General features: G+C 57.7%; 1 protein-coding gene across 1 annotated transcript; it reads right to left on the bottom strand.

Moving 5' to 3' along the window:
• Positions 1-1,641: 1,641 nt before the first annotated feature.
• LOC122160818 (Krueppel-like factor 2) lies at positions 1,642-4,793 on the bottom strand. Its single transcript, XM_042819732.1, has 3 exons — positions 4,700-4,793; positions 3,512-4,475; positions 1,642-2,880 (listed from the first exon to the last, which is right to left on the bottom strand). The coding sequence occupies exons 1-3, from the start codon at positions 4,787-4,789 to the stop codon at positions 2,705-2,707; spliced, it is 1,230 nt and encodes a 409-aa protein (XP_042675666.1). The 5' UTR covers positions 4,790-4,793; the 3' UTR covers positions 1,642-2,704.
• Positions 4,794-15,459: the final 10,666 nt, after the last annotated feature.

The following is a 15,459-nucleotide window of genomic DNA, read 5'->3' as shown; positions in this document are numbered from 1 at the left end:
TTGGCCCAGGCCATGGGGAGAGGCTGAGTCTCATTAACAACAAATTAGGGGCAATTGCCATTTTCACTGCAGCCACTTCTGGCCCTGGTGAGGATCCTGGCCATGCCTGGGGTAGTTCTGCCTGGGATGGAATTCTCTGCCCTCAGCTCAATGCCAAGCAGCGCTGTATGAGCTAGGCCCTGCTCCCGCCCCGATGATGAAAGGTGAAGAAGAACTGGTTTGTGCTCTGATCTCACAGCCCAGCCTCAAAACAGCCGCGGACCGTCACCGCGGCTCCCAAGATGCTCGGGGAGAGGACAGCAGAGCCAGCCTTTCCAGTGGGACGGGATGGTTGGAGAAATTCATCGTTCCCCTGGAAATAAAAATAATAATCATAATAAAAACACAAAGCCAGAGATTACTTGTACGCACACAAACACAGAGGCACGCACTCTCTCCCCATCTGGCTTTGCCAGCCTGACTCATCGCTAATTCAAACAGCCCACACCTTTCCCTCTCCCTCCATGTGACATTTCGAACGAGTGAAGGGGAAGAGGCAGCAGTCCCAGAACTTTGCTGGAGCCATCCTGCTGGTGTCAGACCCCTATCTTTTGGTACAGGGTCCCAGAATTGGAGCACCCCAGGAGCCCATCACAGCTCCCCTATGTCCCAGTGTGGTCAACCCACAAACACACCCCTCCAAAACTGGGGCAAGCCAAGTGCGGAGGCAGCTGTAGAAAGGACGAGTGACAACTCAGTGGGTTAGTAATGCCTGCTGATGGAGTCCCATATGCACAGGCAGGATGCAAAGTCCCAAGCTGGCTGCCACCCTCCTGCCCAGGGCAAACCCAAGGACTGCAGGCTGGGTACTGGCCCCAGGACAGCCATTCCCTGCTCTGCCATTCCCAACTTTCCTCCAGCTGAGCGCACCACAGCAGGAAATGGGAAGGAGCAGGCTCAGCCCAATCCCGCTCACAGCAGAACTCCATACAGTTTCCACCTGCAGGACATCAGAAGTCACCACTACAGGCAGGGCAATACTGGGGGCCAGGCACCGCGTGCTCCCAGCACAGCATCAGGCCTGGACAAGCCCCAGCTTTTGGAGGGCTGTATGCATGATGGGTAATCAGCCGTGGGAGGGAGGGATGGAGCCAGACCTGCTCGCTGAGCTTGGGACCTGCCAGCATGCTGCTGCTGAGTCACCCCATTAATGCAGGGAAACCTCAGCACCTGAACCCAACAGCACACGGGGACAGGCGGCCACACGCAGCTCCTGGGGTGAGCACACAGCCAGTGCCACGCTCCTGCTGCAGGGGACAGCGGGACGGGGCACTCAGGGAAGGCAATAGGGCTGACAAGGCTGCCGGGAGGGTTTCTGCTGCCGTTCCTCTCAGCTGTGACTCACCGTAGGACCGGTCACACCATCCCTGAGATGCAATTGCCCCATCTGCAGATTAGGGAAACTGAGGCACGGGGAAGTGGGGTGACTCAAGAGCTGTTGCACAGGAGATGCCGCTCGGATGCCGAGGGTTGGGCGTTCCCCATCGATCCTCCGCAGCTAACTTAAGCAGAAATGAACATCGATGTAAATATTTACTGACAAGCAGCCCAGCCTCACCCACTCCTCTCAGAAGACAGCTTTAAAGTAAACTCTCCTGGCTCTTTCATGTTTACATCTTGTTTATTTATTATACAGCAGATCACAATATTTCAACAGTTTGCATATAAAGAAAAGTAACATTTCAGAGTGCGAGAGACCTAACGTGCCCAAGCAGAGAAATGTTAATTAACAATATACACAGACAGGAACAGTGCACTTCCCAAAGCTGAGACTCATCTGTGTTCCCAGCTGGAAGAAAAAAATATATTAAAAAACAGAAACATTATATATTACTGCTTTGTTTAATTTACATCTTGCTTTGCAGAAGCTGCACATAAAAAGATTCATTTCGAGTTTTCTCTTTTTCCCTCTAAGAAAGTTTCAAGTATAGCAGAGACCTGGGCATTCAGAGCTGGACTCACTGTCCTTTACACACTATGTTTTTAAAAAGCAGCATGGGGAGGGCAGCCGCAGCAGTACCTGGTGTCATCCTGAGGGGAAGAACTAAAGCAGACCATTGGTGAGAACCATTTGGGCTCCCAAGAGGAGAACTGTGGGCATAGGATCAGACCACCCAGGGGGTCCCAGGCTAGTTCTGAGGGCATCCAGCTCCCTGTGTGATGCAACACTGCACTGCCGACCCCCACAGAACCTTTATACCCATGATTAAGTCCTAATTTAACCCCACACTCCCCGGGATTTCGGGCCAGGACGTTTGCTCTGACAGCCGCAACTGAGAAGAGCGGAACACAGAGTTGTGGGACATGGATCTCCAGCAGGAGCTCGGCCAGAATCAGCCACCACCATCCCCAGAGCTGCAGGGTGCCAGGACTAGGGAGAAGGTTTTGAAGCCAATGCCAAATACAAGCGAGGAGCTCTGGGAACAGATCCCTGCTGCACCAGCCCTCAGCAACAGGAACAGGCCAAGGGACTTCGCATAGCCCTGCTCCTCACCTTCACCCCAGCACGCAGCCGAACCCTGCTCTCACAGCAGAGGCAGGAGGAAAAAATAGTTATCAGCTACAAGCAAGAAGGGCCGGGCTGCTCCCCAATGCTATTTACAGCAGGAGCTGCTCCGGGGAGTCGCTCAGCAGAGGGGATGCCGAGCGCGCCTGCAGCCCCCGCTCACATGTGCCGCTTCATGTGCAGGGCCAGGTGGTCAGAGCGGGAGAAGGCCCGCTCGCAGAGGTGGCACTGGAAGGGCCGGTGCCCGGTGTGCTTGCGGTAGTGGCGGGTCAACTCATCGGAGCGGGCGAACTTCCAGCCGCAGCCTTCCCAGGTGCAGTGGTAGGGCTTCTCACCTGTGGGGAGAGGGGCTGTCAGCTGGGCACAGCACTCCACATGCCTTCACCCCCCCTTCCCAGTCCTCCTGTGTCCCTGCCCACCACTCCTAGGCTCCTTCATAGAGAGGAAACAGACTGTGTGCCATTGTCAGACCCACCTTTCTTTCATCCCGATCTTCCTGCCCTTCACCTAATGTATCGCTGCCTCGTTTGCCTCAGCACCAGGCCCACCTCTGCCCCACTGCAAGAACCCCTCCACGTGCCTCTGCCCCCTCGCCTGTCCCTGCCAAGGAACCTCACTCACCACGTGCCGCATCGCAGCTCTGCTACAGGGCTACATCAGAACACTTCCACCATGGGGACCCCACTCCCTGCGTCCTCAGCCCAGCTGTGGGTACTTATTTGCCACACCTCATATCTCAGGGTCTTGAGCACACCCGGCCCCCACATAGGGCCATTCCTGCCTCTCACAGCTCACCCCTACCCGGCCCCACACCGTGAATCCTCCTCATACTCCACGGCTGGGGCTATTACCGTGGACAGACGGCAGAGCATCCCCTCCACGCACCCCTATCCAACCCCACCGCGAGGACCGCGCGAGTAACCCCATGCGTCCCGGCCCTCGCCCGCCTCCCCGGGGCTTCCTTACCCGTGTGCGTCCGCATGTGCGCCTTGAGGTGGGAGCTCTTGGTGTACGTCTTGCCGCAGCCCGGGTATTCACAGTTGTGCGTCGCCGTCCGCTTGCGCGCCCACGAGCGGCGGCCGCGTTTGGGCTTGCAGTCCTCGGGAGGGCCCCCGGTCGGGAAATACTCCAGCACCGGGGAATTGGGCGGCGTGACCAGCAGCCCGGGCAGCCCCGCCGGACCCGGCCCCGGCCCCTTTAGCGGCTCCCTGAAAACACTGAAGTGTCCATGAAACTGAGGGGGCGGCTGGGGGGCGAAGTGGGGCGCGTAGCGATGCGGGGCCACGGCGTAGTGGGGCGGCAGGTCGGCCAGCAGGTGCGGGTCGGCACCGGGCAGCGGTTCCTCGGGAGGGCCCAAGCGGCCGTGGGCGAAACCAGGGTACGGCAGCGGTGGCCCCGACACCGGGCCAGGCGCCATGCGGGGGGGCTTGTGTTCACCACCTCCCGGTCCCAGGTACTCGCCGCCAGGCACCCCCAGCATGCAGGCGCGCTCCTCCGGCTGCTCCTTCTTGATGCGATGCCCGAAAGGCTGCGACGGGTCCAGGGGCAGCGGGCGGGACAGGGCCGGGTGCAGGGCCGAGTGGTGGTGGTGCGGGTGGTGGGGGCCACCGGGCACCCGCAGCTCCGTGTACTCCCGCCGCTGCAGGTCGCAGTGCGCGGGCAGGTCCGGGGTGAGAAGCTCGGCCACGTAGCTGTGGCTCTGGCCGTCGGGGTACGGCGCCGGGAACTTGCCCGGCGTAGGGTAGGAGCCGTCGCTGTCGTACGTGGTGCCGCAGCTCTCGGGGGTCTCAGGCAAAGGGTAATTGGGGCCGGGCGGTCCCTGCCCGCCGCTGCTAGTGTGCGCCAGGATGAAGTCCAAATCCACGAATTTACCCAAGTCGTCCTCCTCTCGCTTCACGGCAGCAGCGGGGCCATCCTGCTGCAGCATCCTCTGCGGGAACATCGGCGTCAGGAATGGGACAGCGGGGCACAGCTCCCCCCACTCGTACCCCCTTCCCGGGGCGGCGGCTCTCCCAACCCACCCGACGGCTCCGAACCGCTACGGCACAGCGCCAGCAGCGCCCTCCGACGGCGAAGGGACCGAGCACCGGACCCAGCACCCCCGACCCCAACACCCCCTCCCTCGGCACTCCGTCCCCAGCGCCCGCTGCTTACGTGCATGTCGGCGGACCGCTCCTCCAGCGGCAGCAGGTTGGTGAAGGTGGAGATGGAGGGCAGCGCGCTCTCGTCCACGGCCGCCGCCATGGCGGGCCGGGACCGGGCACGGAGCTGGGGGGAGCGCGGCGCGCGGGGCCCGGCTCCGCTCCGCTCCCCGCGGCGGCAGCAGCGCTGCTCTGCGCCGCCCCGCGCCCCTAAGCTGTTAACAGCATGGCTGCGTTCCTATTGGTCCGATTTACATTGATGTTGGCCGCCGCAGCTTTCTATTGGGTACTGAAGTTGTTAAGCCCCGCCCCCCTGCTCTCAGGCCACGCCCGCCTCCTTGGGGCTGCCTTCGACGGGTCCAGACGGAGGGCGGCCGATGAGCCCCGACCCGGAGTGCGGGGTCCCGGCGTGGGTCGCGGAGCCGAGTCCTCAGTTCTGCAGCACCGTTAGTGTCACCGCACAGCTGGGTCTGTCCGTGCCCTATGCCACAGAGCGAGTGGAGAGGGTGCCAGCGTGGATCACAGAGCCCAGCGTAGAGGGGCACATTGAGCCTGACCTACACTGGTGTCCACGGACACGAGTGGGAGTGAGCAGGGCCAGCACAGAGGTGTGCTGCAAACCGATGCGCCCACACCGCTCACCTCTTGTAACGGTGAATGTGAGGCTGCGTCCCCTGTGCGGTGCAATCAGCAGCCCAGAGTGCAGAGCTGCCATCAGGCCAAGCGCAGGGTACGTGTGCGAGCAGAGATAAGCACACCAGGGGCTGGCAGCCTGCTTGCCTCTCCTCATCGCACCCCACAGCCCCACAAGATGTTTGCCTGCCCTCCTGGGGGCCAGCACCATGGCAAGGCCTCCAGCCGCCCCACTGCAGAGGGTGTAAGTCTGCTGTGCCACTCTGCTAGCCCCACGGAGCCCCAGCACAGTGCCATCCCCACGAGAGCTCCCTGCAGCAGCAAGTAGGTTGTGACATCCCCATTTGCAGCGTGACCCCTCTCTGTGCCACCAAATGGGGATGTGGCACAGAGGTGCAGGGCTCTGGGTGGCCACCCAGCGGCTCTGGGCCTTGGTGTGTATCCCACTGCGAGAGCACTCCGCTTGGCCTCCCTCCAGGCAGTACCAGGAATGGCCCGGTTTCTGTTGCGCTTGTCAAGGAGCCATAGTCCTTATCTCTCCCAGCTTGTCTCCCTGCTTTCTGGGGCTTTCCATCTCAAGATACCTTTCTAAGAACTCGGGCTGCTGCCGTCCTGCTCAGAAGCGAGGAGTCAATTTGAAAAAAAACACACATAAACACCCGAGGTGCGCACACACACACGCACCGCCGCTGCTGGATCCAAAGCCACCCTACCAGTTGCTTTCATCACCGTGCTTTAATTATAAGGGTGGAGCATTGCAATAAATTATTTCGGTAATCCCGTGGAACAACAACGATTCAGATCTTCCCCTTTTACCAAGAATCCCTGCCCTCATTTCCAGAGCACGCGCTGGGACTCTGCCTGGCACTGCATGCCTGCCACCAATGGCTGTGGTAGTGTCATCCGACGGGTTGAAGTGTATGGGTGCCACATCCTTCCCCTGAAAAAGTCACAGTCTGAGTGGGGAAAGGCTCAAGGTGTGTGGGCACCCTGCTGGCCTGGCCCCCACAGTGTCTTGTTGAAGTCACCAGCTAATCCCATTATTTGTTTCTCATCCAAATAATAATTAATAGTGAGGCAGTTCCTGCCCAAAACTTTTATAGATAAGTGAGAGCAGATGCCACAGGAGATAAGTTCTCATCCCACTTGGCTTTCCCCTTTTCCAGGCACTTTTCACAGCTTATTCCAGGAGAGGCATCACCAGTAGATAGGAGTCCCTTTTACAGACAATGTTTCTTGTAGATGTGGGGAAATCCTAATGCTTCCTAATTGCTTATAGAAGGGCAGCATGGAGGGGAGCCCTGTTCCCAGCACTGTGTGGGGAGCACGGCAGAACTTGGTGCACCAGGAGCCCCAGTGGATGTGAATGGGCTCAGCCGGAGTCTGACGGCACGCATGCAGTCCGCTGTTGACAGAAGCCCATTTAGGAAACACAAATTATCTCCCGCTCCTCTGCAGCAGACTGTAAAGTAGATGGCATCAGACAAGATCAAACAGCAGCTCAGCGGGAGAGCAAACAGTGGGAGGGAAGGGCTGTGCGCCACGGCGGTGGCCCAAGAGGAAAGGGTTAATGGTTATCCTGCATGTTCGTAGGTGCTGGAGTGTGCGCTGCTGTGGGTGGCATTGGTTCCCTGTGTCCCTTCTCCTCTGGGGAACTTCAGAGCTCCTATAGCATTGGCCATATCATCACAGCCCAGAGAGATTTGGCTGCAGTGGGTGACACAGCTGGAGACCCAGGGGGGTCCGGCAGGGTGGTGCCGCAGGGACGCACCGCAGGCTGGAGGGACACCTGGGGGCATGAAGTGGGGTGACACTACCAGTCCCCCTCTGCCTAGAGCTGGCTCATGTGGGGAAGGGTCCAGGAAGGAGACCGCAGACCTCCCTCCATCTCCTCCAAGCCCCTTCCCCTCCTGGAAAGAAAAGAGGAACTGAAAATGAAATTAAAGCATAATTCAATCCGGAGCGGGTCCAGAATAAAGTCATCTGCTCTTATCGTGCGCTGGCAGGCTCTTCCCGCTCGGCAACAAACACAATGTTATCAGGGCACAGAGGGCAGATTCGTTTGCACCGGCCAAGCGAGCTGCTGTGTCCGCCCTGCCTGCCCGGAGCCCGGGGAGCACCGGGACGCACGGATGGGGCTGAGGGCTGCAGAGGGCAGCAGCACCCTGGCACAATGGCTGCGGGTCCCCTTGGATGGGTCTGCTGGCTCAGGTCCCTCCTGGTGGACATCCAGCGCTGCATAGGGACGGCAGTCAGGAGTGATGTCGGATGAGGAGAGCACACATGTCCCTGCCTCCCATGAGTGTTCCCAGGTGCCAGCGCACCCTGAGGAGTGGCACAGCCACCTGTCCTGTGCTTTGCCATGTCACACAGAGCAGGCAGAGCTGGGTGTCCCATGCTCTCATCATACACTTCACCATGGACCACATCCCGCATCCCGCTTTGATCTCCGCCCGAGCCCTGGCTGTGCCCTCGCTGCTGGGGCTGCCGGCCGGGCTGTTATGGGGCCAGCACAGCCTTCTGAGTCTTTCTTTATATACCCCTGTTATTTTTAACTCTGCCTACGCAAATCCCAAATCCGGAATGAGCAGCGGCCTGGGGCCAAGGGGAAATGGACATGGTGCAAATTTCCTGCCCTTTTTACCTCTCTTCCTCTATAACACACAGCAACGTTTTTCCTCCACTGCTTAACTTTCACTGGTACAGGAAAGCTGAAAGCACCGTGCCCGCGGGGGTGAGCATTGTCATGGATGGGGTCTTCCCCCATTGGGTACATGTTGCACCTGGAGATGCTGGAAGGTGCCCCGAGTCACAGCGCACCACAGCCCTCATGGGTGATGCCACAAGCTGGAGATGTCCTTCAAAGAATCCAATCTCAGCCGTTCTCCCATGAGCAGCCTCCATCCCTCATCTCTTGTTAGTCCTAAAAGGGATTCAGCCTCCAATTAACTCCATCTCACAGTGGGCTGGTACAACCTCCCTTTCCCATACACACATTAAACCAGGGAAAGTACCAGAGCCCATCCCTGTGCTCATCCACCCTCCTCCACACAGGGACATGGTGTTTCACAGCCCAGCTCCGCACAGGTGTGGCTGTGTTGCATGGGGCACATCAGTGGCAGTGGAGGGGAATGGCAGGTGCTGAGTGGAAGGAGCCCCCTGTTACCACGTAGCATTGCAATGCACAACAAAAGGATGGATTTTTTTTTCCCTTGTCCCAGCCCATGTACTGCACTGCTGAGCCCAGCTCCTGGGAATGCTCTCTTGTTGGAAATATCCAAATGGGAATACAAGCTGCCTGAGCCCAAGCCCAATTCCTCCCTTTGTTCTGGGGCTCTGGCAGTGAAGGGGTTAGCAGCGGGGCGACAGGAACTCGCCTTCTCTTTAATTGACCTCCGATGATGAAACAATCAAGCAAACAATTTAGAAATGTGCATCCAATGAGATCATCAGGAAAACTTCTCCGGGAAGGAGCCCGGGGAAAGGAACGTGGCGATAATCCACCTGCTCCTGGCAGGGTGTGCTGGGCAGGGGCGAGTGCAGGTGCTACCGCTGTCTGTCACTTTGTTCAGGCTGTCCCTACGGCCTCTGGGCCCAAAGCCAGGCTGGTTCTTGCCCTCTCCCATGAGGCACCCATCCTCCATGTCCCCAAGACCCCACAGGCTGCTCGGGGGTCGTTTTTTCCCCTGCCAGCACCAAGCACTCATGCAGCATAATTCTCAGAGCGGGATGGAGGTGGTGCAGCCACCCCAACGGGCACTTCTAGGATGGGACCCCTCAGAGGGAATCCTCTCACGGGATGGGAGATTCCCACGTGCCCTTCCCCCTCCGCCCCAAGGCCCAGGGCTGGCACTGCTCCCTGCCTGGCCCCAGTTTCCCTAACCCTGGCCCAGGAGAAGGCTTTGCACACAGCAGGGGCTAATGCTGGCCCCAAGGGTTTCCCTTCAGCACACTCTGCCACCAGGGTGGTTTTGAAGACAATCTTAGCCCAAGCCTTCCTTCCTTGGCTGCCAGTGATCTGGTGCCGGGCTGCTGTGTTTGTGTTGTGTGTGCGTGTGCGTATCTCCAAACCGCAACAAATATTTCGTACTCGTTTTCTTTCTTTTTTTTTTTTTTTTTTTCCTCCCTCAGTGCCTTTTGGCTGTGGTATTTAAATAGTAGGTGTGGTCCCGGCGCTGCGTGCCAAAACCAACACGAGTTGTGGAGCAGATAACCCTGCGAGCAAATGCGGCAGCAGCAAAACCACGCCGGGGCAGGCAGCGGTGCTGGGGCGGACACGAAGCACGGGGCAAGCTGCACAGGGACAGCAGCCACTCGTAGTGCCCCTGTCCCCTGCCCCAACGCCTGGCCAATGGGGTTAGAGAATCCCTTCCAGTGCTGGAAGAAAGGCTCACAAAGAAACTCTCTTTCTCACAAATGGAAAGCCCTGAGATACAGTGAGCCAAAAACCCTGACATACGCCTCGTGTCGTGCTTCACAGTGTGAGTCACCCAAAGCACAGCCTGCTGCTGCCCTGCCCTGCTCGTGCTGACTGTGCTGGTGTGAATAGGGGACAGAGGCGACTCCAGTGTTCTTGGTCCAAAGATAGGCAGAGAGAAATGTGGACAAAAGGGGATGAAGAAGAGGGGTTTCTGTGCAGTGCGCCTGCAGGCAGCCCAGCCACAACGTATGCAAGGGAAGCATGAGATCCCCATAGTCTGCGCAAGGTCTGGGTGTTGCGTGTAGGGATGGAGAGGGGTTGCCTCAAAGCGCTCATCAATCTTCAAAGCTTCCAGACACAAAGTCCCCAGAAAGCCCTGGAGCTCACCCACACTTGTGCCAAGTCCCACGTTGCCCACATTGGTTACTGGCATCTCTGGGCAGCGTTCACAGCCAAAAAGATGGAGGGAGATCCTTATCTCAGCCTTCAATCCCAGAGCTTCCTCTGGGGCTGGAGAGTGGCAGGGTTCCTCCAGGAGAAGCTCTCGCAAGGCTTTCCTCTGAGGGGGACCCACTTGCCAGCACTTGCAGTTCACTGTGAGCAGGCCGCCCATGTGGGGGAGGGTTAGAGGAAAGCCGGTGCTTTCCCACCCCCAGCAAACACTCTCAGCTCTCCTCCTCACTCTGTGTGTGGCCCAGGTGGAGGAACACCCGCTTTCTCCTGCCTTAACCTCACACCCCATGGGAAGCAGGCAGTGGGGAATCGCCATCCTTCCAGTGTGGTCCCAAAGCCGACAACCACTCCAGGGCCAGGGGTCATCCCACTACTGGGGGCAAAGCCAGGATACGGGAGTTCTTCTCCCCATCCCATTCTAAAGGGAACAGCCATGTGTGTGCAACACTCCCCATGGGAGCGTAACCCCAAAGGGGCTGAGGGCACTATAGAGGACACGAACCCTCCTTGCTCCCCAGAATGCCATGCCCTGGGGCTGCCTGTGGGATGGAGCCATGGAGCACCATTCCCTGGTCTCTGTGTGTGTTCAGGCTACAGGCTAACAGCTCCAAACCCAAATTCTGCCTCCAGCCACATCCATTTTTCCCAGCCCTGGTCTCCCCAATACCTCCCATATGCCAATGAAGGGCTTGGCGTAGCTGCTGCATCCCTTGGCTTCTCCAGGAACCCAGGACCTCTCGGTGCCGCTGGCACGTGTCCCACCTTGGAAAGGAAAATAAGGTTCGGATGTTACCTCCCTGATCAGGAGAGGAAAATTCTTTCCAGCAAAACATGCTTTTAGTCCCTCACTGAGTGTGGCTGACATTGGGTTCCCCAGATTTCCAGCCAAACAGGGAATTTTCCACCGACATCAAAGCACAACAAAGTGGTTTTGTAGGGATGGACAGTGTGGCTGTGTGCTGGCACTCCTGCCCATGTGCCTCCTTGTTTTGGAAAGTGGCCGTGACTATGAGCGACCACATGGGAACACAGAGGTCTCCCACTCCCCTCCTGCCTTCCCTACAATGTAGGGTGCACCAGGGGGGTGTTTTCCACGCCTCCCTTCTAGAGATGTCAAAAGGATGAGATCTGACTGAGCTCATGACACACATGAAGTGGGACATGGCCAAGTTTGGAGGTGGAGAAGAGGGGTTCTCAGGGAGATCTTTGGACAGGTAAGGTCACGCAGTCCCCGCCTCTGCCCCCCATGCACAGCCCCACATCTCTTCTTCTATTCTGAGCTAGGGACTGGTGCAGTTGGGGCCACGGAACAGCACGGGGTTCCCAAATCAGCCGGGCAGCAACATCACTCCAAGCTGTCAGGATTTAGGGAGCCCAATTTCTCCTACATTGGCTCAAATTTGGGTTTGACCTGCATCATCTTTTCTTGTGCAAAGAGGGCCACAACAGAAGTGAGGACCTGGGGGTACGCTGACACTGGAGGGCAGCGGGGCTCTCCGATCACTCTCCGGCCTTAGGAGGGAGATTTCTCTCCGAGATCCTCCGGGAGCGTCTTTTGTGGCTGCGCCTTCCCGTTAGCGCAATCTGATGCATTTCAAAGCCGCCTGCCCTGGGGACATTAGCGTCAGGATGGGGGACGTGGGGGCAGCCCAGCCGGGGACAGCGCTGGGGATGGCAGGAGTCACCTCCGGGAATCGGCACTTTCAACAAATGGGTTCATTTGCGGGAACGCAGCGGCTGCTGGAGCATCAATGGGCAGATTAAGGGGCCGCTCCAGCCGCCCGGGAACCTTTTGGTCTGCGGCCAGGTCTCCTTCCACCGAGGCTGATTCGGGGATTCTCTTTCCTTCGAGTCCACAATTGCAGGATCATTTGCATGTAGAATGCGAGCTGGGCCCTTTAGCAGCTCGTCTACGCCTGATAGCGGGGCCGGGGGAGCAGCGGGCACTAAACTCGCTAATGCAATCAGAGACCTCTGCACATCAAAGCTCCCGGGCCCGTATAGCAGCGAAGCGCCCCTCGGCCGCCTTTCATCAGTGCCCGGGCGGCTGTCACCCGCATCTCGGGCATCCTGCAGGTGAGGGTCCTGCCCCATGGATGCCCTCAAACCCCTAACCCCAACCCATGCTCACCTGGGCATGGTGCAGGGAAGGTGCACACACACACACACACATATACACTGCAATTAGCGTGCAGGACTAATAACCACATCCGAAAGGAAACTGGCTGGGGCAGCACTGGACCGCATTCCTCGTGCTAGGGAGCGGCACTGTCCTCACCACCTCTGCGAGGTGTCCCTAGGGAAAGGACTGGTGCCCTAGTGCCACATTCCGACAGAGACTGCTGCCTAACGGGGTGTCAAGCTGGACTGGATGGATGGTTGGCATGATGGAATGGCCAGTTTGCGGCTGCTGCATCCCTGAGGCATGCCCTGGGAACTGCCAGCATCTCCTCCTCTTGGGAAAGTGCTTTTCTCCTTGCTCACCATCCCTGCGTCCCACCGAACACTTTCCCCAGGCATGGGTAGGACAGCGCCCCACGGTCCCAGATTACACTGCACTGTTCCCATGAGCAGCACAGAGCTGAGCCATGCCCACATCCAAAGCCGGGTGCTCACACTGCAGGCTGGTGGCCCTACAGACCCCATATCCTCTCTGGGTCGCTCTATAATCCTTGCCATAGGCAGTGGCTGGAGACCAGACTTTGGGATGATCTCCTGATGCCCACCTGCAAATGTGACCCAGCTCAATGTGCAGGGGAGCACCTGTGTGTAGCTCGTGGGTGCTGGCTGCTGTGCCTCGGCGCCGTCTGGGCGCTGTCCTGTGGTTCCTGATCACCAGTCACCTCTCACAGCAAACACAGCTGCTGCTCCATCCTTTGCCATGGTGCCGGTGCCTGTTACATGGTCTGACGTGTATGCAGTGTGCAGGTAAGCACAGCAATCCTGGAGCACTCATGTCAGAAGGATCCAGCACCCCACGGCCTGCAAGGAACAGGAGGCAGAAACCAGGTGCCCTATGCTGCCTGCTCTGTGCATGATGGCGAGCCCTTGAGGATGGGATTTTGCCACGCTTGTGGCTTCTAGGTGCTGGGCAAGTCACAGGTCCCACCCCAGCAGGGAAAGCTGGTGGTGACTCACTGCCCTCACTGCCCTCACTGCCCTCACTGCCCCTACCCACAAGTCTCTCCATCCTTCTGCTCCCACCAGCGCACCCCAGAGGAGATGAGCATCTGTGGGACAGTGGGATTCTGTTAATCGCTGTTCCTGTCCCCAAGGCAGTGCTGGGGCTGAGCTGGTATTGGTATGGTGGTGGGACATGTCCCTAACAGGGTGCTCCCTCAGTCCTGTCATAGCCTTGTATTCAGCCTGCAGTGGGATGGGCATCACACCTTCTGGTGGGGTGTGAATGTCTGCTCTGGGTGGGTTCCAAAAATGGGAGCATTTCCAAGGGATTACTCAAATGGAGGGGGGATGTGGGGCAACCAACACTGCAGGGTGACTGCAGAAATCCCAAAAGCAAATGCAATTGAGCAGCAAGCAGCTGTACAGGGGAGGGAACACCCCCAGCAGCAGATTTGGGGCTAGAGGAGCTCAGCTCCCATGGGTCGCATCAATCAGTGTTCGCATTTGAGGACCCCAAAAGCTGGGATCTGGCAAGCAGGGCTGAGTGACAGGCTTGGGGATGTTTGCAATCTGCTTGCATTTTTGGGGATTTCCCTGCAGCCCTCCTGGGGGCTGAATAAAGTGAGGGGCAGAACAGAGGGATCAAAGGGGAGGGCTGAAAGGAGCTCCTCGTGAGTTGTGGGTCATTATCTGTTATTAACATCTGTAATCTCCCGGAGAGCAAACTGAGATTTACAGCCTGTTATTAGGCTGTTACTCAACCTGTTGTGCAATAGCTTCATTTGAAGAAAAAAAAAAAAAAAGGAAAGAAAAAAAAAAAAAGAATGTGATTAATAGCCCGCTAATAAGGGGGAAATCTCTCCTGTTTCATTCAAACAGACTCCAAGAAGATTCCAAGAAGGCATGAGCTCTCAGCCCATGTTCCCAGGTTGGATGCTGGACCCCCTCCCCCTTCCGGCACCTGATGCCTTGCAGGCATCACTGGATGGGAGGCACAGGCAGCAGCAGGCACAGATCGCCCCTCCAAGCTGCTGGGACTCAGAGGCTTCAGAGTGTCGCTGCTGACCCTTGCAGCTCTGGTTCCAGGTGAGAGGGGTCCCAGCGGTCCCTTGCCATCCCCATGGTCACTATCTAGAAGATGTGGAAACTCTGAGTCACCCCCTTTCTTATCCCAGCGTCTCACCTTTTGTTTCATAGTGAGTTGTACCTGACTCATTTTGACCCTGCAGCTTCCTGCGCTCCAGGCTTTCGCTGCTCGTGGACACCCAGATCCCCACTACAGTTTCATCTCATGCTTTTCACCCTGATTTCCAGGCACCTGAACTGGGAGGTAACCCAGGGCTCCACCGCATGCTACCTCACTGTTGTGGTGCTGGGGATGCTCTCAGCTCCATGCTGTCTGAGTCCCTCTTCCCCCAGGCTCTTCACTCCCCAAATCATCCTTTGCTAGAATGGGGTCAAGCAAGTGAACATCTCACAATCATTTCCCCCAGGATTTCATAGAATCATTAGATTTGGAGAAGACTGCTAAGATCACCTTGTCCAACTCCAACCCATCACCACTGTGCCCACTAAATATGTCCATCAGTGCCCTCTGGACCCCTAGGATGTGACCCCAACCCAGGAGACAGCCTTCAGCACAGACATGTGAGAAGGGGAAGATGCCAATAAACTCCTGGTGTTTCGCAGCCTGAATTTGGCCTCTGCCGCTGATTGCATTGATGGCCTTGAGCAGCCCGATTTTAACCTGATGACTGCACAGTGTGGTTAATTGGATTGCAGCTGCCCTACTGCTGTCTCTGCTGCCAGCCCAGGTCCTGCCCCATGCTCCTGGGATGTTCCAGGAAAGACGCACCCACCTTTCTACAGCCTTTTTCTCTCTGTGAAGCGTTAAATCCCCTGGCTGTTTCCTCCAGGACCCTGCCCAGAGGGACTCACGCAGGTGCACTTGGAGGGCAGGGCTCCACGGTGTTGCTGTGCTCTGCTCCTTGGGGTGTTTTCCATCCCTGGCTGGAGGCGCCATCACACATCAATACTGGTGCTCCAGGGCTTCCTGCTGGTCTCAAAGGCTGTCCTATATCCATCCTGCTGTGTTCTATGCAGGCTGGAAGCTGAGAAGCTGTGTCACCTCCAAATGGATACTG

This window comes from Centrocercus urophasianus, unplaced genomic scaffold (assembly GCF_019232065.1).
Source record: "Centrocercus urophasianus isolate 14NV4802_14NV808 unplaced genomic scaffold, USGS_Curo_1.0 seq_18, whole genome shotgun sequence".
In the NCBI taxonomy this organism is placed as follows: Eukaryota; Metazoa; Chordata; class Aves; order Galliformes; family Phasianidae; genus Centrocercus; species Centrocercus urophasianus.
This window is presented reverse-complemented; position numbering and strand designations above follow the sequence as displayed.